This window comes from Gouania willdenowi, chromosome 16 (genome assembly GCF_900634775.1).
Source record: "Gouania willdenowi chromosome 16, fGouWil2.1, whole genome shotgun sequence".
Classification (NCBI taxonomy): Eukaryota; Metazoa; Chordata; class Actinopteri; order Blenniiformes; family Gobiesocidae; genus Gouania; species Gouania willdenowi.
In genome coordinates this window covers 33,499,769-33,520,997 of record NC_041059.1, presented here as the reverse complement: position 1 = coordinate 33,520,997, position 21,229 = coordinate 33,499,769, and the positions used below count along the sequence as shown (strand labels likewise).

Genomic DNA, 21,229 nt, shown 5'->3' with positions numbered 1-21,229 from the left:
AGATACTGTTTAGTCGTGTGCGTAAGGCTCAGTGTGGGCTTTTGTAGGTGTATTTTCAGGTGTGTTTATCCTCATGTTCACTGCTTATTTCAGGCAGATCAGCGATTTGTTTGGAATGGTCACCTGTTAAGGGAATTCATGACTCAGCCGGAGGTAAGCTTCTCTTTATTGCTGCGTAGGCCCTTCCACTACAGGGTAAACACGGGGACAAAATTGTTCCATTAAAGAAAGGAAAAACCCACAATGGTCAGAGAAATAACTTGAAACTGATGAAAGTAATAATAAACTGAAAATTAACTAATGAAAATCAGACATTGCTTTTGAATTGTGGTTCAATCATTTAAAGGGGACATATCATGGTTTTAAATCCTTCCTTTTTAGATATAAATCATACAGTTGTGGTCTATATAAAGCGGAACTGCACTGCTTGGTTCTGAATTCCTCATTATTATAGCTCCCCAGACCCCTTTTCTACCCCTTTCCTGATGTGCTTCTAAGAGCCACTCGTTTTGGTGCGGTCTCTTTAAATGCAAATGAGACACTTCATGCCCCGCCCCCTCTCCAGGTTCAACTCCACCGTGCTCGGCCATTTTTGTAGTTTGATAGAAGAGATATGGCTATGTAGTGGCGCAGAAAAAGTTTATTCACACGTTATTTACACAATGTCAACAACGGAATACTTGTTCATCCAGCTTTACATGTTTGAGCCAGAGTCTGACCCAGCGGAGCGAGATGAAAATGAAGATGATGAACCTGCAGAACCCTAACAAGTGAGCTAGCACAAGCACCGCGCTAACGCTAGCGCCGAGCTAATGCTAGCGGCAAGCTAACGTCACGAAATGCATTTTAATACAGTCTTTTCAAAGACAAAAACGGCAAAATGAAATGACTAATGAAAACTTTAGACTTTAATTAAACCACGTAGGCCATATCATCAAGGATCTAAAACGAGCACACAGCGCTAACATATGAAGATGGTGCAACTGCCAATGCTAACAAAACAATGACAGGGACGTCTTATCATTACACTTTTTAGCGTTATTTACAGCTTACCGAAGTGCTCTGTTCGTCGTCTCCAAAGATAGAAGGAATTGAACCCTCAATCAGACAAAGTCTTTCAGCAAATCCTTCTTTATACTGGTGGAGTATAAAGAAAAATAAAACTCAACCAGGCACTTTGAAAAGGTTCTGATGCTGGGAGACGTTGTAATGAAGCGTGTGGGTTACTACATCCAACAACCAAACATTTTGATTTCTCCTCTCGTAACTTCTGCATCCTGGAGCTTGGACTACAAAATAAAAGCGAGAAATAAAAATGGCGGATTGCTCGAAGTGTTGGGCCTGGAGTCGATGTCCTAATTTGGCAGTTCCACTGACGTTATTGTTCAAAATACTTAATAGAGAATCGAAAAATCGAAACAGATTGAAAAATATGACCAAAACAGAATATAAAGATATCAACGGAGCACCTGAAGAGATTAATTTGAACTTTTCTGTGCTTCTAAACAATCTAAATATACATCAAAATGCATTTAAGGGCTAAAAAAGTGGATTTAGCATGATATGTCCCCTTTAAAAAAAACTAAATAATGAAACTCGCCTGGCCTAAAATAATGGTACAACTAACTAACGTGTGTCCTAGAATAAGCATCACAGGTGTCTTCAAGCTTGTAATATTATAAACAATATTAAGTTAAGGTTACCATCATTTTTGTCAAGGCCAGTTCCATGCAGTGTGATTATTAAATGGAATGCTTCTTAAGCTGCTGGTTCTTTAACAGTGACTATTGCTGTTTTCAGAGGGCTTTATTGAACCCCCTAAACCACTTGTGTCAAACTCAAGGCCAGGGGCCCAAATCCTGCCATAGATCATCCAATGTGGGAGAAAGTAAAAGTGAATCATTGTGTAAATGACCAACTGTGGTAGCTACCACCCCCCGCATTCACAAATTTAGTTAAACTTTACAATATTTGCATGTTCTTGCTAATTTCTTGCTCTTTTTCACATGATAGCAGTCATTTCTAACTGAAAACCCCTGCTTTCTGCTGACCTGCCACTAGAGGGGTAATTTTAAAAAAATGCCTTGACTTCAGCCTGCTCAACTACTATATATAATACACAGCTCACAAGCATCTTCACACAGCCCCACAGACGATATATTACTCACAAACAGTCCCTGCTCTACTCTCGCCATGAGCCTCAGAACACCGCAGCCTCAGACACACACACACATATAAAGACACACTGCAGCGAGAAGTACATGCACGTTTGCGCACACGCAGAGAATGACAGAGATATGCACACTTTGTCTGTACATACACACATAGCTTGATGAACCCTCTGATTAGCGCTGAATCTGCTCTTTATAGAAACACAGAGTTAAAAACATCACCATTACAGTGTGCTGTTTCACACACGGAACATTAGACTAACTCATTAAAACTGTCAATCAGTGCTCACTGAGGGCTGTGACTGAAGGAAACCCTGCTGTCTCCTCTCAGCTTTTATAGGAGGGGTGGGGAAAACAGTGAAAGTTGATGACGCAGGGAAATCTAAAGAATCCATTTCAGCCATTTGCAAAATGTACTTGTAATAGCCGACGTTCAACCCTTAGAGGCCAGTAACTCTGACATTTTACAACTAAATACGCACAATAAAAATAAATTTACTAAAATGTTGAAAGTGGGACGAGGATCAATCAACAGCACTACTTAATACCCAAATACATATGTATTCAGCAGAAAAAAGGGTTTGGGGTTCAGTTACTTTTTACATTTTTCTAAAATCTTGCAATTTTCTAAAAAAAATCCCTTTAAATTACAATAAAAGAAGAGAAGATCCTGCAGCAGCTCATACCTCATTTATTGCTTGGATATTATCGGTTCCTTACATACTTTATTTATCAGTAATACGTAGAAGTGCAAAGTAGGGCACACTTGAAATCAAACTGCTTCAAATTTCATCACTCTGGAACACAATGTGAGAAATAACAAGGAAAACGGTCTCCCGATTGCTTTAATACCAAGTTTGCATGGAGCTTAGTTCATGGTGAGGACCTGAACATCACTGTTGAAGAATCACCCAATACTGCTTTTATTTTACAGCTCCACAAGTTTGTGTATCCTGTCATTCACGGCTGTATCCTTTTTAATGTCTGACCACTAAACCTTCCTCAAACATCCTGATGGAAGCCATCATGTAAAGTATAAAGATCCATTATGTTTACAATGCATAGTTGTTGTCTTTAACCCATTGCTTGCCTAGTCATCTCCATAAAGTCAAGTTGTGTTAATGGCAAAGTGTTTGAGTGGAGTATTATCTCCAGAAGGAGCTGCTTCAGAGCTGGTGTTCGCTACTATATCCGAGGTATGTTCAACAGCACCACAGAAAAGACTTTATGTAGCTAATGCTAATGTGCGTGTAATTTGTCTCTTGTGCTACAAGCTATTCAGATGTTTGTTGTTTTTGCATGTCCTAATGTGCCCAACTACCATAGAGGGCAAGAGAAGATCCATGAAGAAAGTTTTGTGTTTTTGTTTTTTTTAATCTTAAAATCTAAAGAGGCATCACTGACTGAAGGTCATGCTAATTTCTGGTAGATTTGTAGGATAAACGAGCAACAGATCACCTTTGTTGTCTTATATGTACTACATACGGTACATGTGTTCTTGATGTTCATTGTGTGTGTGTGTGACTTTGTCTTAAGGCATTGATTCAGAAGGACATGTTGCTAACTATGTGGAAACTGAGCAAATTGTCCAATACAGCAGTACAAAAGCCTCTTTTGTTCAGGTGAGTCGTGTAGGATTTCTACACAATTATGGGAAGTGTAGAATTAGATTTTATATATTTTCAGATGTGAAAATGTATAGTAAATGGTTCTTACCACGGTTTTGTTTTTTTTCTAAAACACAAAATGATGAATCTCTCTTACTTTGAAAACGGGCAATTTTTGTTGCTGCTGTCTTCAAACATTTCATTTTTTTTTGTTTTTAGAAACATCCATTCATTCTTGATCCTGATAAAGAATAATACCTTAAATTTCAATTAAAAATTTTGAATAATATGTCAGATTTTGTAGGAGACTCAAAGTGCGTTACAGAAACCATTGTTCATTCACACCAGTCACTCACATCAGTAATACCGGTGGTGGTAAACTACATTGTAGCCACAGCTGCCCTGGGGCATACTGACAGAAGCGTGGCTGTCATTTTGTGCCTACGGCCTTTCTGACGACCACCAATATTCGTGCACAATTATACCCATTCATACAAGGCAATGTGGGTAAAGTGCCTTGCCCAAGGACACAACAAGAACTTGGATAGAGCAAGATTCGAACCCCCAACCCTTCGATTATTAGACGACTAATGCACTGAGACACGCTTTAAAAAAAAAAAAAAACATTTTTTTTTTGTTTGTTTTTGATAGCCTTTACTGAAAGGAAAATCTAACAACCAAAACATACAGTGACCAGAAAGCTAATCGCAGACTTTGTGTAAAATCTTATTATGACTAACACGCCACCACCCCCATAATTATTATTATTATTATTATTATTATTATTATTATTATTAAATGGTAAATGGACTTGATTTATATAGCGCTATATCACCACACTGAAGCAGTCTCAAAGCGCTTTACATATCAGCTCATTCACCCAATCACTCTCACATTCACACACCAGTGGGACAGGACTGCCATGCAAGGCGCTAGTCGACCACTGGGAGCAACTTAGGGTTCAGTGTCTTGCCCAAGGACACTTCGACACATAGTCAGGTACTGGGATCGAACCCCCAACCTCTCGATCAGAAGACGACCCACTACCACCTGAGCCACGATATTATTATTATTATTACTATTATTATTATTAATAATAATAATTAAATATTATTATTATTTAATTAATTATGGGGTAGCATGTATGAGTCATAAGGGAAGGCACTTTATTTGTATGATCTACATTACCTATAGCTATAAATGCTTTGGTGACATAATGGTATAAGTATTCAGAATAATGAAAACATACAATTAATTCCATCATTTATTTACATGATACACATCTATTTACTCAAATGTCCAAATTATCCGATATGTTTTACCGAGGCATGTGGAAGTTTACTGGAGGCCGCCCACGCTCATGCTTCGTGCTTGTGTTTTTCACAGACTAGAGGCTCCATTCCTTTTTACTGGTCCCAAAGGCCAAATCTCAGGTACAAGCCAAAACCTCAGATTAACAAGACAGTCAACCACGTAAGTTTACACCAAACTGTGTTTTACCACATGTAGCTTTCTTTTTCACACATTTTATTTTTCCTTCCTCAAAGTTAGATGGATTCCAGAGACACTTTGACTCTCAGATTATTCTCTATGGACGACAAGTCATTTTAAATTTGGTAAGAAGAAAAAAAAACCTCCTTGTACTTCTAGTATTAACCATTTGTCAACATGGTTTTGTATGACGTGTACATTCTACATGCTTCAGAACAAAAACATTAAGCTTGGTTTTTCTAAGGAAAGTTTGAAATTGTGCTAAAAGAAGTCACTTGTTTCTGTTTTTTTTGTTTCCAGATCAACCAAAAGGGCTCAGAGAAGCCTCTGGAACTTGCCTTTGACAGAATGGTGACCAGCCTGGGAAATGGCATGATCAAGTAAGGTTCTCTTCCAACCTGAGATGAGACTTAATGTCAGAGACAATGGGCCTCGTTTGTTTCTCCAGCTGTGAAATGACTGATCCAAGTGTCCTGTTTACCTGCAGGTACATCGCATTTGACTTCCATAAAGAGTGCAGTCAGATGAGGTGGCACCGCCTCTACATCCTGTTGGACATGGTGGCTGCGCTGCAGGAGGAGTTTGGGTCAGTGTGCCTTTCTCATTGGTTCTTGCTCATTCTGTTGTCCTTGTGTGTAGCTGGCTGACAGAGAACACCAATTAACCAAGGCCATATGGATTTAGATACTTCCTTGTGGATGCAGATGGGATGGTGCTCCTAAACCAGGAAGGGGTGTTTCGAAGCAACTGCATGGACTGCCTGGACCGCACCAATGTGGTTCAGAGTCTCCTAGCGCGGCGCTCACTTCAGTCCCAGCTGCAGGTTTGGACCAGCAATAGATGAAAGTATCTGGTGAAATAAATTGTAATGTAATCTTGTAATGAATAGGAAAGGAAACCTTAAACAGCACATGGGACACAATCAATGCAATCGACCGAGCGTGACTAATGTATTACTTTGCATGGGACCACAAGTTCAGTTTATTTGTTTCAGTCCAACAAAAACTTTCAAACATAAATCACAATTTAAAATTATATAACGGGACTGAATCAGGCAGAAGCAAAAATGCTTATATGCCTGACATAAATCATTACATTCAAGTTACCTTTCTCAAATAATACACACAAAAGAAATGCAACCAATCAACAAAGTACATTTGAGTTGCCTTTTTCAAATAATGCAAATATATATATTGTATGTATAAATATTTTTTATATATACAACATGTAACCAAGTGCACTTTATACCCTAATGCTTTACATAACTTTCTAAAATACATTGTGACATTTTCTTTTTTATTTTTTTTATCAACACTATTTCACAATTTAACCCTTAGAACAAACAGACATCTTAATTTTACTTCCAATCTTGCCTTTGGTACATTAAATATAAATTGATCCCTTAGGCTGTATTGCTGGTCTGTAGAGATAAGTATTTTTGAACACCTTCTGGAAGTGCATTTAATTTAGCTTTGAACATTAATTGTTATAATGAACAATATCTTTATTTTAATAAGTTTTGATTGAACCCAGTGGTTCAGAGATTGTGCTACATTAACTTTTTAGGAGTACAGCAGAGGGATGTTTTCAGACATAGACTTTGGTCAGCCTGTGTATGTGTGTGCAGAGGATGGGAGTTCTGCACCAGGGTCAGCGGGTTGAGGAGCAGACTGACCTGGAGAAGACGTACAGGAATGGTGAGCACTAGAAATGAACAATATCAGCTTTCTGCCAATATCCAGTTCTGATATACAATGACCCCTAAAACCAACCTAATTTAGGTCACATTAGCCTATATATGTCACAGGTTAATCCTACTTTTAATGTGATGTCCTACTGGATGTAGTTCACAAGTAAACTTCAACTGTGTAAAATAAATGACCTTATTCAGTGATGTTTTTATATTAATGTATTATTTATTTCATTTTACTGGACAACTACAGCCTCTTTAGTCGTCCAGACCAATCATCCAAGCAGTTAAAGAGTAACTAAACTGGAGGAGCGGAGCCAACAGTGATGCATGATGGTCCAATGGCGTCACAAAATCTTGTTCTCACCCAATAGCAAAATTAAATTGTAATAGCCGAGTTTGAACCCATACAAGACAGTCACTCTCACATTTTACAACAAAATACGTCAAATTGAAATATTTTGACTAAAATGTTGAGAATTGGACCAGGATTAATCAATAGCAACAAATACATTTTCAACAGGACAAAAGTGGTTTTGGGGTTTAGTTACTCTTTAAACAGTTGGAAGAACTCCACAACAAACAAGGTTTACTGTGAAACTGGAACAATACAGATGAACACAACCTTTTAATATTGTGCTACAATATGAGAAAATACTCTGTTAACTTTCACTGCTATGCTGATGATACCCAACTGTATGTATCAATGAAGCCAGGTGAGACAAATCAGCTATCTAAACTTGAGGCCTGTCTAAAGGACATTAGGGCCTGGATGGACCAAAATTTTCTTCTTCTTAACTCAGACAAGACTGAGGTCATTGTACTGGGCCCACGACACCTTAGAGAAACCTATGCTAGCCTAACTGCCCTAGATGGCATTACTCTGGCACAAAGCACAACTGTTAGAGACCTTGGGGTTCTATTTGATCAGGACTTATCCTTCAACTCTCACATAAAACAAACTTCAAGAACTGCCTTCTTTCATCTCCGTAACATTGCTAAAATCAGATCTATCCTGTCTCAGGGTGACGCCGAAAAGCTAGTCCATGCTTTTGTTACCTCTCGACTGGATTATTGTAATTCTCTTTTAGCAGGCTGCCCGAGCAAGTCGCTTAAGACACTTCAGCTGGTTTAAAATGCTGCAGCACGTGTACTGACTAAAACTAGGAGAAGAGATCACATTACTCCTGTATTAGCCTCTCTGCATTGGCTTCCCATAAAATATAGAATAGAATTCAAGATTCTTCTTCTCACATATAAAGCCCTAAATGGACAGGCACCAGTCTATCTCAAGGAGCTTGTAGTGCCATACAATCCCTCCCGAACACTACGCTCTCAAAATGCTGGACTACTCGTTGTTCCATTTGTCTCTAAAAGTAGTATAGGAGGAAGAGCTTTCAGTTATCAGGCCCCACTTCTCTGGAACCATCTACCAACCACGGTTCGGGGGGCAGACACCCTCTCTACCTTTAAGGTTAGGCTCAAAACATTCCTCTTTGGTAAAGCTTTTAGTTAGGAACCAGCTCATAGCTCATAATTAAGATGCAATAGGCATAGACTGCCGGTGGGGGGGGTCTGGCATGCTCGGTTGGAGAGAGGTTGGAGAGGGCGTTAAGAGAGAGGTCATTTAGGCTAGAGAGGGACCGGAGAGGGTCCCATTCCTCTCTCAAACACTCCCTCTATGTCTGCTTCTTCCCTTGTGTGTTTGCTCCTGTACTCCTTCTGGCTTTTGTCTTGCAGGTCCGTGGGATCCTCAGTGTGGAGTTACAGAGTCTCAACAACTCTGTCTCCACCCTTTCCTCTGCACACACCCAACACAGCATAACGTGGATGGCTGTTCATCATAGGAATGGGATCCACACAAGGTTCCTGCTGCTTAACAGAAGGTTTTCCTTGCCGCCATGATGAATTCATGTTGGGTGTGGGATACATATGTATGTGTATATACGTATATATGCATATGTGTGTATCCATAAAATGAAGAGTCCGTCCTTAAGACTGCTCTACTGTAAAGTGTCTTGAGATACCATTGGTTATGATTTGGCGCTATACAAATAAAAGATTGATTGATTGATACAAGCATCACACATATAACATTTGTTTGTAGATGAGGTGCAGGTCAATTAAGATGGCAGAAAAAAGTTTGTGAGTTTGCGTTACCTTAGCAGATAGCTGTGAGCTAGTTAAATATGTATGAAACAGGCAACAGTGATCTATTCTAGTGTGTAAAATGACTGAAACTCAAATAAATACTGTCTATAACTAAAAGCTCTTACAGACATTTGCTTTAGTGACAGAATGGAGGTTAACAAGGAATTTCTACAAGGTCTGATGCATCTGGAGATAAATGATGGTACATGTTGAAAGGTCAGGGTGGGAAATCCAAACAATATTCTTACCCACCACTAGTTAGCGCTGTAACATCATAAACAAACTAAATTGTTTGAACCTGTGGAATTGTTTCCACAGGTTATATCAGTTTTTCAATACCTGTGGAAAAACCCATACTGATGTCAACCCATATTTCATTTTCTGGCAAATATCGGCCTTGATATCTCCCATCTCTGGTCAGCACACACACACAACCAGTGTGGTGGCCTCCTTCCCCATCACTGTGTCCTTAAGACGATCACGTTTCTGTTGTCCTCAGAGCAGCTCAGGCGTTCACGGGGCTTTGTGGTATGTGGCACTCAGATGTTAGTTGGACTTCCTGTGACTCTTTGCTCTGCTAGTTCACATCGCGTCCTCACTCAAGCTCAGGGTTTGATGATTGTGTGTTAGTTGTTGGCCAACACATCACTTCAATAACAAAGGAAAGATCCAACAGATCCATCTACCAAAGGCCTTTCTGAGCTAATGCTAGCAAAGGCTGTTACTGTTCTCCTATAGTCCAGTGGTTCCCAAACTTTTCAGTTAACGTGAAGCCATAAACTCCTTCCTTCTGCACACTTAAAAAACATAATCATATAATGTCATATACAAGCCTATACAGTGAAATTTGTCTCTGAATTGTATCTATCCTGTTGAGGAATAACATATAATTAAAAAAAATAAAAAATAAAAAATAAAATAATAACCTGTAAACACACAAGAAAACAACATATTCAGAACTTGTTTGCTTTATTTAATTAATTAGCCTACTGGCATTTTTAGTGATAAACCAATCTCTTTTTTTGGAAAAATAAATCTACCAAACTTGTTGATTGAGCATATAGCAGTAATACAACATATTCATAACCCTCAAACTCTGAAATACAACTCGCTACAACTTAAATGAAAAGGTGAGGTTGAAAGGATGAACATAACTCAATGTTTGGTTGAATTTCATATTTGACCTTTTTTGATGAGATTGTTTCACTGTCTGAGGCTGCATGAGGGGACTCTCCTGTCCATGGCCATGCTAGTAGCTCGGCTATCCACAATCGTTGCGCTGCTAGCATCTTGGTCCGCCATACACCTTGAATATTGCGTATTGCTATCACTGGCAGGTGATGCTTCAACCGTGAGTTGACTAGTGGTAGAAGTCAATGTAGAAGGGCATTTATCTTATTTATTTTCATCAGTTAGCTCCACGCAATGGAATGAGAGACAGTCAGTTACAGGTGTAACTCTAAAGGCTAATGTGTAATTTGTGGCAACGCATGGAGGCTCCTGACTGCTGCTCTATTTATATTCTAGTTTCCAATGTTGTCCCAATGTTTTTCATTTCTATTCACGCACCCCATGACAATTTGCATGTTTTACTCATTTGGGAATTCTTGTTTTCCTGCAGCTTGGGCAGACAATGCTGATGCTTGTGCCAAACAGTACGCAGGCACTGGAGCCTTAAAGACTGACTTCACCAGGTCAATTATTCTGAATTTAATTTATCTTCTCTTTCCACCAATGAGATTTATCTATGAATAGACAGCATGAAGGCATTAGTGTTGATCTTCTGAGAGCTTCATCATTGTTCTGTGGTGACCTTTTGAATTTTTGTTCTTTCAGGACTGGAAAAAGAACCGTGTGGGGTTTGCTGATGGATGGCTGGAACTCAATGATTCGTTACTTCAAAAATAACTTCTCAGACGGCTTCAGACAGGTCATCATGCACAGCTCTTACTAGTGTTGTCGGTCTCGGTCTCGGAAGCATTTTGACTCAGTCTTGTCTCTGACTCGGGCTGCCCGGACTCGGGATTTTCCCTCAAGATCGGTTGAGACCAGCACTAATTCCTGCTATTTTTAAACTTTTTTATATTGTGATAATAACAAGGAGGAAAACGGGATAAAACAATCCTTTATTCATTATTTAATCCACCCCGTATAATGACCACAACCTTCCTTAATGTGACTGAGTGACGTGTGTGACACACACACACACACGAGCAGGAGAGAGAGCCTGGAGCTAAACAAGTCCGCTAACTTGTTGGTTGTGAAATTGGGCACTGAGTTCTGTACGTCCGGTTCCAGAACTGTTACGAAGATGTTTGCATTTCGTCAGTTTAGACCGCAGAGCGGAAGAGAGATAGAAACTAATCACCGGTAAAAAGCCCAGTAAAACTCCAGAAAACAATCACCAGTAATAAATATTATCTCCCTGGTAAAGACAGTAGCTCTAACAACTGGTAAAATGATAAACTGATGATATTACAGCCTGTACATGCAGTACGGGGACACATTTACTCCACCTCTGGGTCCTAGTGCCAGCGCCCGGTGAAGCCCGTTCTGTTCACCGAGGTCCGTGTGTGTTTAATAAGTCTGTTTGAAAGTCTGCATGTTTATGCCTCCGTCCATCCACTTTTTTCATTATATCCATGTCTTTTAAGGCTTATATTAAACAGTGTCAGCTGTAGTCCGGGCCGCCGCCATCTTGGATTATGTCTTCACCAGTGCGTCATCGCCACAAGTCGCGCAAGCTTGTGGCTTTAGACTCCAATTACATTTATGTATATAATATGTTCCCTACAATATAAATAGGTTCACAAGATAACTATTTTTATAGTTTCTGTTTCCACTGTATCCAGAATAATAATTATCTTTCTCAACCAGAACTATTGATTGATTTGTCACATGACTGTTCCAAGGTTTGAGTTTGTTTTATTTAGTTTCACATCTACCTGTAGCTCTATGTTTTTTACACTGATGACAACTTGTTTGTAGTTTTATTTCAGAAAGTTTCACTTTTACAGTTACAGCTGGAAACCTTTGTTAATTGAATATCCTAGTTACATTACAGCAACCAAACTAAACTATATCAACTAAGTGAATTAATAAAAAATGGCCTGTGTAAAGGCTTTTTCAAGCTAAAAAATTATCTTGTGAAATCTGTGACCTGTTGACCTGCACAACTCAAAGAATCGGAATCGAGAATCGTTTAAAACAGAAATCGAAATTGAGAATTGAAATCAGAATCGTTAAAATCCAAACGATGCTCAACCCTAGCAAAGAGGGAACACTCTGCAGCCATGTTATTTCTTGGCAGAAATACTTTTAAACACTTGCTGTACATTCAGCTGACATAAAAATCTTGTTTTCAAATATGTAGAATAATTGTGAATTTATCAGTAGCAGTAGTAGTTTTAATATTTTAGTTTATTTTTGGCAGGCACCTATTTTGTCCATCAAATGCATTTAAAAGAAACTAAAACTAAAGAGAGAATGTTATTTAACTGTCGAAACTTGTCACGATTTTATTTGTTTATATATTTTTTAAAATAAAAAAAAAAATAGTGTGGTCTTGAACACACCAGCTCTTACCCAAAGGAAGCCATCTGTGCTCCTCACAGTGACCACCTCTTCCTCCATCACCTCCACTTCTGTGCGAGTAACACGTTTTAGTCATCTCAAAGCAAACCATTCTTGGTTTTAGGTCATTTTAAAATAAAAAAAAAACCTCACAATATACCTTTACATTGGTATGTTTCATGTATGTATCAATTTATTAATAATAATAATATTTGTGGTTAATATTCTGATGATTCATTGGAACTGATGATCAAACCTAAAAAACATTTTTTTGCGGATGTTCCTTTACCAAATTAAACTAAACCGCTGTGGGGCTAAGACCAAGGGGTGTGACTGATGACGCACACACACTTTAGCGCACAGCGTCAAGTTTTGTTTTAGTTTCATTTTGAATGGGCTTATGCTACAATGCTAGATAATTTTATCAGGCTGAGTTAAGCGTGTTGATTTCAGTCTGGTTAACTGGTGCGCTCTAGTGACAGAGGTGAATATTTCAGCATCGGACCAATCACAATCACAGAGGAAATGAGAGCAACTTAAGTTACTATTGAGGAATAATTCTTTAAAAAATATGAAGAATTTTAATTCATAATTCAGACCAAAAACAACACACTTGCTGCAGTAAAAGCTAGGGATGTAACGATTCACTCAACTCCCGATACGATTCGATTCACGATACTGGGTTCACGATACGATTCTCTCACGATTTATTTTACAAAATGGGACGGTAGAAGAATGATGACTGAGAAATATTCCTTTATTTTTTGGCGGGGGGAAAAACTATACTGTTTTCCTTTTATTTTTCATTGTCAAAAGAATCCCTTGATACACTATTCAAAACAATGCAATTTAACTAAAAATAAATCCTGAATGAAATAAATAAAGGAATAATACAAATGAAGGATAAGCCTATTAATTTAAATTCTAGTTTTATAGTAAACAATGCAAAACTGCATAATAGTTCTTTTTAAAAGTGCAACTGAAAATGTGTTTGTGCCTTAACAATTGGACTTAAAAAAAACAAAAACAGTAATTTTACTGCATTTAGGGCAGATATTTGTTTGGACCAGCAGAGGGCGCTGGTAACCCAGTGGTCGGTTGGCATGCAGATATCTTGCAGTGAAGAGATGCTATGCTAGCAGACAGAGCTAATAGAAAAACGTGACTTTTACAGACATTCACGGAATATTACAGATATTTTTTGGTGCTAAAGGGGTAAGGAATAATTTATGAACATGTTTAAAAGTAGAAGGCGGCCAGAAAGAAAGTATTGGCAGATTTTACCTGCCGTCAACACTTCTGGATAGTAAAAAAGTACTGCGACTCAATTTTCACAGTATCGATGTGAATCGTGATACCTATGAATCGATTTTTAACTGCCTTGCGATTAATCGTTACATCCCTAGTAAGAGCAGAAAGTAATGAATGCAGGAATTGATGAATGTTAACTCATTCAGTGCCAGCCATTTTCAGATTTTCTAACCCCTCAGTGCCAGCTGTTTTAGAGCATTTTGAAGACCCACAGAATATTTTGTACTATAATCTTTCAGAATCTGGTGTCAGATTTCAGATTGTCAAAGTCTCTACTTTCATCAAAAAAATGTTTGTAGCAGCTTGTTTAGTTCTTCTGTAATCAGCCGTTAAATAGAGCAAGTTTTACACAAATCGCCATTTTCAGAACAATAAGCTGAGAAAACAGCTTTTTTTTTGCTTTATTGAAAACTATAACATCTGAACATTGTTTTCCTTCTAAAGGAAAAAAATAACAACACTGAGGCAAGGCTTTTGATGGAAAAATTATTATTGTGCTATCTGGCTCACAGTTGAAAGTTTTGCTTACTGTATTTTTTACAGATCAGTGTACATCATAGGGTGGAATATATTTATATTTTGTATCATTTAACAGGTCTGAAGCTCTTTGCATTATCCCAGAATACATGAATGAATGAATAAAATAATTAATTAATGGATTTATTGGTCTGAAAGTGCCCATTGCATGCAGGCTTTCTCAGCTGACTTATTTTACTTTATCCATTTGATAAAAATCTCTGTTTCCTATAAGATGTCATTGGTAAATGAAAGGATTGCATCGATGTCCAAATATTCCCTCTCTCGCAGTGACGTGTTCACACCACCTTTTATTGGACAACTTGCTTTCTAAGAGAACTAATTGGTCAGGAGGCGGGACTTTAGCACTCCCTAAGATCCTAGCCAGAAGAAAACCTGTTCCCGACCAGGTTAGTCGTTCAGCCTAAGTTACCATGGTGATTTAGCTCGTAAGACGTTAGCCAGCTTTGTAGTCCAGCACACACTGATTAAATCCCGGAAGTTAGTGTGATAAGAGGTAATCTAGCTTTGTAGCATACCCCCTAAAGGAGCAGTCGCAACAAAGGGTTTTGCCCCGTGGCGCACAAAAAAGTGATCATCTGTTCACAGGGACACATGATCAGCATTCATGTCAGCATTTAGACTAATGACCAATCCGACCATTAACACTGGAAACAACAGTTTGTGTATTTTTACTGCTGTTGTGTATTATGAGTTGTTTTGTCTAATTTGTTTTCTGTTATGTATATTTTTGTTGTTTTATTGTCATTGTGTGTTTTTGCAATGATTTAGTAGATTATGGTTGTCAGTGTCTTTTCTGATTTATATGTTTTAATTTCATTTTCTGTATTTTTAATGTTTTGTGTGTTTTTGCTTGTTGTGTATTATGAGTCACTGTGTATTTTTTTTTTTTTTTCTGTTATTTTTAGTGTCTTGTTTGTTTAAGTATTTTGGGTCGTTGTCATTTTGTGTCATTCTGTATATTTTTGATTTATTTATTTTTTTAAGTTATTGTTGTCATTTTCTATATTTTTCAGTTATTTTTGTGTTTTTTTTGTTCTAGTGAATGTTTTATTGTAATAACTTCCACCAGTGAGCTGTTTTTTTCATTGGTGTTTATTTGTTTGTACTACATAGAATTTGACCAAATTTTAACCTAAGATGGACCTTAGGCATCAGAAGATTCCATTAGATTTTGGAGGGGATTTGGATCAATACGCTGATTCTGAATCAGTTTCAAAAAATGGAAAAATCCCTATCTTTCATCATTGGCAAAATTTCAAAAATGCATATTTCGGTTCATAATTTACTGATATTTTATGAAATTTAGCGTAGTTATGTTGGTGTGCAGGACTCCATAGATCTGTTCCTGGGTAACTATGTTGTGGATGAAGCTAACGGGAACACGCCCCTCCATGACCCCCATGACTGGAAGTTCCTGACAGTAAGAGACCTCCAAAGCTTAACAAAGAATTAAGTTGAGTTTGATGAACAATACAAAGTGTTAATATTTGTGTTATATTGTGACCTTTGTCCTTTTTCATTCTAGCTTCCCATCATCATGGTCGTAGCTTTTTCCATGTGTATTATCTGCCTGCTGATGGCGGGTAAGTGTACCACCGTCGAGACACTGGAATGCTGCCAGTTTTTCATTCCTTCAGTCAATCGATCACTCAATAAATCTTTATTTATAAAAAGCCCTTTTCATACATAAAATGCAGCTCAAATGCTTTTACAAGGTTTAAAACACCCAGTCCACCACACACAGCACTGTCAGCACTACTGTCACAGCCTCCAGTGCAAAGGGAAAGAAACACAGAAAACCAAAGAAACACTGGGAGAAGAAAGAAGCAATCATTAAGAGAGATTAAAACTGAAACATAAATAGTAATCCTAAAAGATAACAATCCTAAAATTATGAAAACAACATAAGAATAAGGTAATATATGTTACCTGATAATATTAAGAAAGTAGAATACAATAAATATGATTTAAATAAATAACAGAATAAAATGAAATAAATAACTAGTTAAAAGCTAAATTGAAAAAATGGGTCTTGAGTCTTTTCTTAAAAATATGAACGTTCTCTGCAGCCCTGAAGTGCTACGACAGACTGTTTCACAGTCAGGCTGTAAAACTGGAACGATGCCTCACCTTGAGTGTATGTGTCCCGATTTTAGGGCAACCTTTTTTTTTTTTACGTAAATATCACGTAAATTACGTAATTATCACAAATTTCTAACGACCCCTAGAGAATTTTTTTTTTCTCTAAAATTCGATTTTTTGATCATGTTTATTATACTGCGTTACAAATACAGAGTAGCCAGTATTAGTGCACAATAGTGACAATATGTGCCAGCTTAGATGTTTTTATTATTTATTTTATTTTAACTTTTTATTTGAGAAAGTAAAAGTATAGAAATACAATTGTTTGAGATTGCATGTGGTGTTTACATTTGAAAAAGAATAATTATTTTACTTTCTTCCTCTTCCTGCACTGTATATCCATTTCTGTGATATTATGCATTGTTTTTTAGTTGTGCAAAATAAATTTAATAATAATAAATCAAATTTTTATTAAAAAATATATACATTTATGAGTAATTTTTTTTAAATTGTATTATCAGTAAACATTTCAAGCAACTCCATTTTATTTCCAGGTGACCCCATGACCCCAAGTTTGAAAAACCCTGGTTTAGGGATTACTAAAAGGTCAGCACCGGAGGACCTCAGGACCCGTGAAGGTTCATAAGTTAAAAGCAGAAAGATAAAAAGGCCCAAACTAAAAAAAGACACTTAAAAACCAATAAGAGAACTTTAAAATTGATCCTTAAACACACGGGGAGCCAATGCAGCAATTCTAGAATTGGTGTAATGTGTTTCCGCCTCCTGGTCTTCAACAGGACACTTGCTGCTGAATAATTTAATAATTGTAAACCTGACCTACCATACGTTTTTGGGATCAGGGCATTACAGTAGTCAACTCAACTGGTGATAAAAGCATGCATTAACTTCTCCGTGTTGGCCTGAGAGAGAATGGGACAGACTCTGGCTATATTTTTTAAATGATAAAAACCTAGTTTTGGTATATGTTCAATGTCGGAGATAAATGTAAGGTCAGAGTCTAAAATAACACCCAGGGTTTTTACTTGTGCAGAGGGAAAAAGAGAATTCATTGGATTGGTGTCATCGGAAGACAGGCTGTGTTTGAAATGTCACACTCCGTACTATGCACTATAAACTCAATGAGTATATACTGTCTAGTAAATACTATTAGTATGACATTTCGAACACAGCCATAGAGATATATAGCTGTGTATCATCAGCTTAACTGGAAAGCTCACTCCATGCCTCCTGATGACATCACCAAGACGGAGCATAATACAAATATAGTTTTGGCTTCTCCTCCAAATGCAATAGGTTTAAAATGTGTTTTTGACTTGTTGATAAGAGAGAAATATCTTTAAAATTTCATTGTATGAACATGTTAATATGGCTGGTTTGAGGTTTGTTGGTAATGTTTTTGTTTTTTGTGTCCTAATTTACCATTGAGTTATTGTTGATAATAGCACACTGATCAATTTGCTCACACATGAAATGCTGCTAACATGCTAATAGCTTCCTCTGGTGTTTGGTCACTGGTCAGGTGACACGTGGACCGAGACCTTGGCCTATGTGCTGTTTTGGGGCGTGGCCGGCATGGTGACTGGAGGCTTCATCCTGTTTAATGGACTGGACTTTGTGGACTCGCCGCGCTTGGTTCGGTTGGAGCGGCAGGACTGAATGTGTGTGTGTGGAAAGTGGCGAAGCCCAGGTGTGCTCACTCCTTCAGGAAAAGCTTCCTCAGCGTGGAGTCTCTACTGACAGCGAGGGAGACTGTGGGGCTGCTGGGTCGGGCTGCTCTCCACACCCCCCAAACATCACATGACACTGACTCTGGGAGCTCAACCATGTGATTAATGACTGCATGCGCTGCTCCTTTGCCTTATTGTTGCAGTTTGTGCTTCTGTCGCCTTGTTCCATTTGTAATTCAGGACCAATCACATTTCAGGACTGTCACTGCAGCTTACATAATTATTTTAATATTTCAAATAAACACATTTGGTTTTATGGAAGTCACTGCCCAAAGCTTTTTAACTGATATGATAGAAAGTTTGCGTTCTCATTCTCTTCATGCTTCCTAATCAGGACACTTTGAAAGTTTGCAGAACACTCACAGCTGAGTGGAGTCAGCATGAAGATGTTGACCATAGAAGTGTAAACCATGATCCACAGAGTCCTTCGGAGTCCTGCGGAGGGAGAGATCCCACTGACAATCACAGGCATGAACGCTGCTTTGTAGTAACCGCCCAGTAGGGGGCTTTAAATTGGTTGTAAATGGTTCATTAGTAAAGGTAATGTTTGGCTGTGGGAACAGAAAGCATGCAGAGCCAGGCAGCGTTTGTCCAACAACAAACACTGTAATGTTATTATTTCATCTGTAAATGTCCAATAGTATCAAATAAATGTAAGTTTGTTTATATTTTGAAGAAGAAGCGAATGTTGTGGTGCCTTTGTTCAACTGAAGGCTCCGCCTGCCTGTCACTTTGAAAAGAAGGAATGTGTTTATGAAAGGAAAGCTTCCCACTGATTTAGAAAAAGGATGAAGTCACAGTGAGAATGTATAAAGGCTCACTCGGGTTTTTCCGATTAAAAGTAAATATTTATACATTTGCTCGCTAGCTACGGCACCATGTTCCTTTAGATGAGCTGTGTTGGACTTTTAGAAGACATTTGAGCTATCACTGTTAAAGTGGCACTATTGTGAAAAATAATTTTATACTGGTTTTGCTGCATTCCTTTAGCCTCATTCAGAGGGCCAAAGTTGAAAAAGTTCTGTTTTCTCCCTCCCTTGCTTTTCCACATTTTGTAAAAGTCAGCTCCAAAACGGGTGAGTTGGATTTTTCTCGCATTATGAAGTCATAATGTGGAAACTTCTCCTCCTGCCAATCCTTGCTCCTCCTACTTTACATAAGAATGTGAGCTCCTCCCTCTCAAACTACCTCAGGTAGGTTGATATTACAGTTAATATCTTTTTGTTCAGTATGTCCAGTTTGGGAAAATAAACCTCAAATACTACATTGTTGGGGTTCTTAGAACAATCGGAGGTTTAGAGGTACTACTCTTTTTTTCTATATCTGATGCTAAGCAGTGTATGTAGGCTCCAAATTAATTTTTGTTTGAATTGAATTCTCCACCGTTCCTGCTGTGACCAAAGACACTCAACCTTTCCAGTCAATGTTATCGATTCCACTCTGACCTAATATGACGTTTTAAGGTTTTCCAGAATATTAGATTCTGATTGGACTGCATCTTCTGCCGAAAGAGAGACATCTTAGGACCTTAAACCACACACGCACACAATACCGTTCAAATGCACTCTTTGAAAGAGGACAATTGTGTCAAAACTTTATGGCAATATTAATTCTGCTGAGAATTCAGTTATTTTAGTAACTAAGCCTATTAAAAGTGAAAGGCTAGGAAGAAAATGATCAAAAATTAATTAATTTAATAATGTATTGAGTTAAAGCTGCTGGAAACAATTCTTAAATTAGATTAAAAAACAGTGTCGGCCTGATAGATCAATAAATAAAAGATAATTTGCACAAAGAAAAAATGTAAAAGGTTTAAATTGTTGCTCGAAAGTTGGTTTTGATCTCCAATGTAAACATTTTCTCATTGTTGGAAAAGCTTGGTGCATTACATTGTGGGATGTGGAGTCCTGTAGATGGATACATAGAAGTGCTTTTACTTCATTCTTACTGTGATTTCTTCTGTTTGCCCTAAAAAATTGGATGTGTGATGGAGTGAGGTGACATCACTGGGAATACTGGGAACCAACTAGAGCAAAAAAATGGAGTCAATCGAAATCACTGTCCTTGTCAGGTAAAGAAACCAAAGAGCGAGCGCACGCGCACTGGAAACATGACATGTAACTGTAAAAACAGTTCCCTTTAGGGGACCACAGGCCACTGAGAAGCCTGAATAATTAGTTTTAATGTGAAACCTGCAGAGGAAACTCGGCTGCTTTCAGGACGCTGCTGACCAGGTTTGTGTTTTTCCATCCCAAAGGAAACAAGATAAGCATGAGGCGTTAGTTTGTCTCACTTAAATCCTGTGCAAAGGTGGACCAAAAATCTGGAACCCATGTCAATCCATTCTTCTGACTCCCTAGTCTTTTTCAAAACTTTCATAAAGATCCATGTTCAGGCAGGCTAGTGGATGATGTAAATTACTTTTTAAATATATATATATATATCTGTTTTCACAAGCAATTGTATCTCATTGTTTTTGCTTCATTTGATGTAAAGCACTTTATGACCTCTGTCTGTAAAAAAGTGCTCTATAAATAAAGTTTACTTACTTTGTCAACCGGAGCCTTAGATGTATACCCCAGCTAAATAGTGTCATGGCACAGTCATGTGTTTTTGTTTTTTCTTTTAAGGTTTTCTTTAAAGCACCACACGAAGCAGCAGCAGCAGTTCTGGCCTCAAGCCAGTGGTGAGTCGGACCCTTTTTCTAATGCTCATAAACATGTGGGTCACCACCTCCTTTTATGCTTCCATGCAGGTACACTGCACACTGGGATCAGGTCAAAGTGCAAGAAATGCCTCATGCACTTCATCACCTTGTGTAAAGTGCATGTGTGGTGTCGACAACATGAGAAAGAAATCCTCCAC

At 38.0% G+C, this 21,229-nt stretch overlaps 1 protein-coding gene across 1 annotated transcript in view; it reads left to right on the top strand.

The window, feature by feature from the left end:
* sacm1lb (SAC1 like phosphatidylinositide phosphatase b) overlaps positions 1-20,921 on the top strand; it is a 33,133-nt gene extending 12,212 nt beyond the window's left edge. The window contains exons 6-20 of the mRNA XM_028471599.1: positions 94-153; positions 3,106-3,139; positions 3,266-3,367; positions 3,708-3,793; positions 5,165-5,251; positions 5,326-5,394; positions 5,570-5,649; positions 5,757-5,855; positions 5,954-6,092; positions 6,897-6,966; positions 10,732-10,804; positions 10,947-11,040; positions 15,862-15,954; positions 16,060-16,117; positions 18,157-20,921. Of these exons, the coding sequence (XP_028327400.1) occupies positions 94-153; positions 3,106-3,139; positions 3,266-3,367; positions 3,708-3,793; positions 5,165-5,251; positions 5,326-5,394; positions 5,570-5,649; positions 5,757-5,855; positions 5,954-6,092; positions 6,897-6,966; positions 10,732-10,804; positions 10,947-11,040; positions 15,862-15,954; positions 16,060-16,117; positions 18,157-18,293 (1,281 nt within the window). The 3' untranslated portion in view covers positions 18,294-20,921. The remainder of the gene's footprint in view (positions 1-93; positions 154-3,105; positions 3,140-3,265; positions 3,368-3,707; positions 3,794-5,164; positions 5,252-5,325; positions 5,395-5,569; positions 5,650-5,756; positions 5,856-5,953; positions 6,093-6,896; positions 6,967-10,731; positions 10,805-10,946; positions 11,041-15,861; positions 15,955-16,059; positions 16,118-18,156) is intronic.
* Positions 20,922-21,229: the final 308 nt, after the last annotated feature.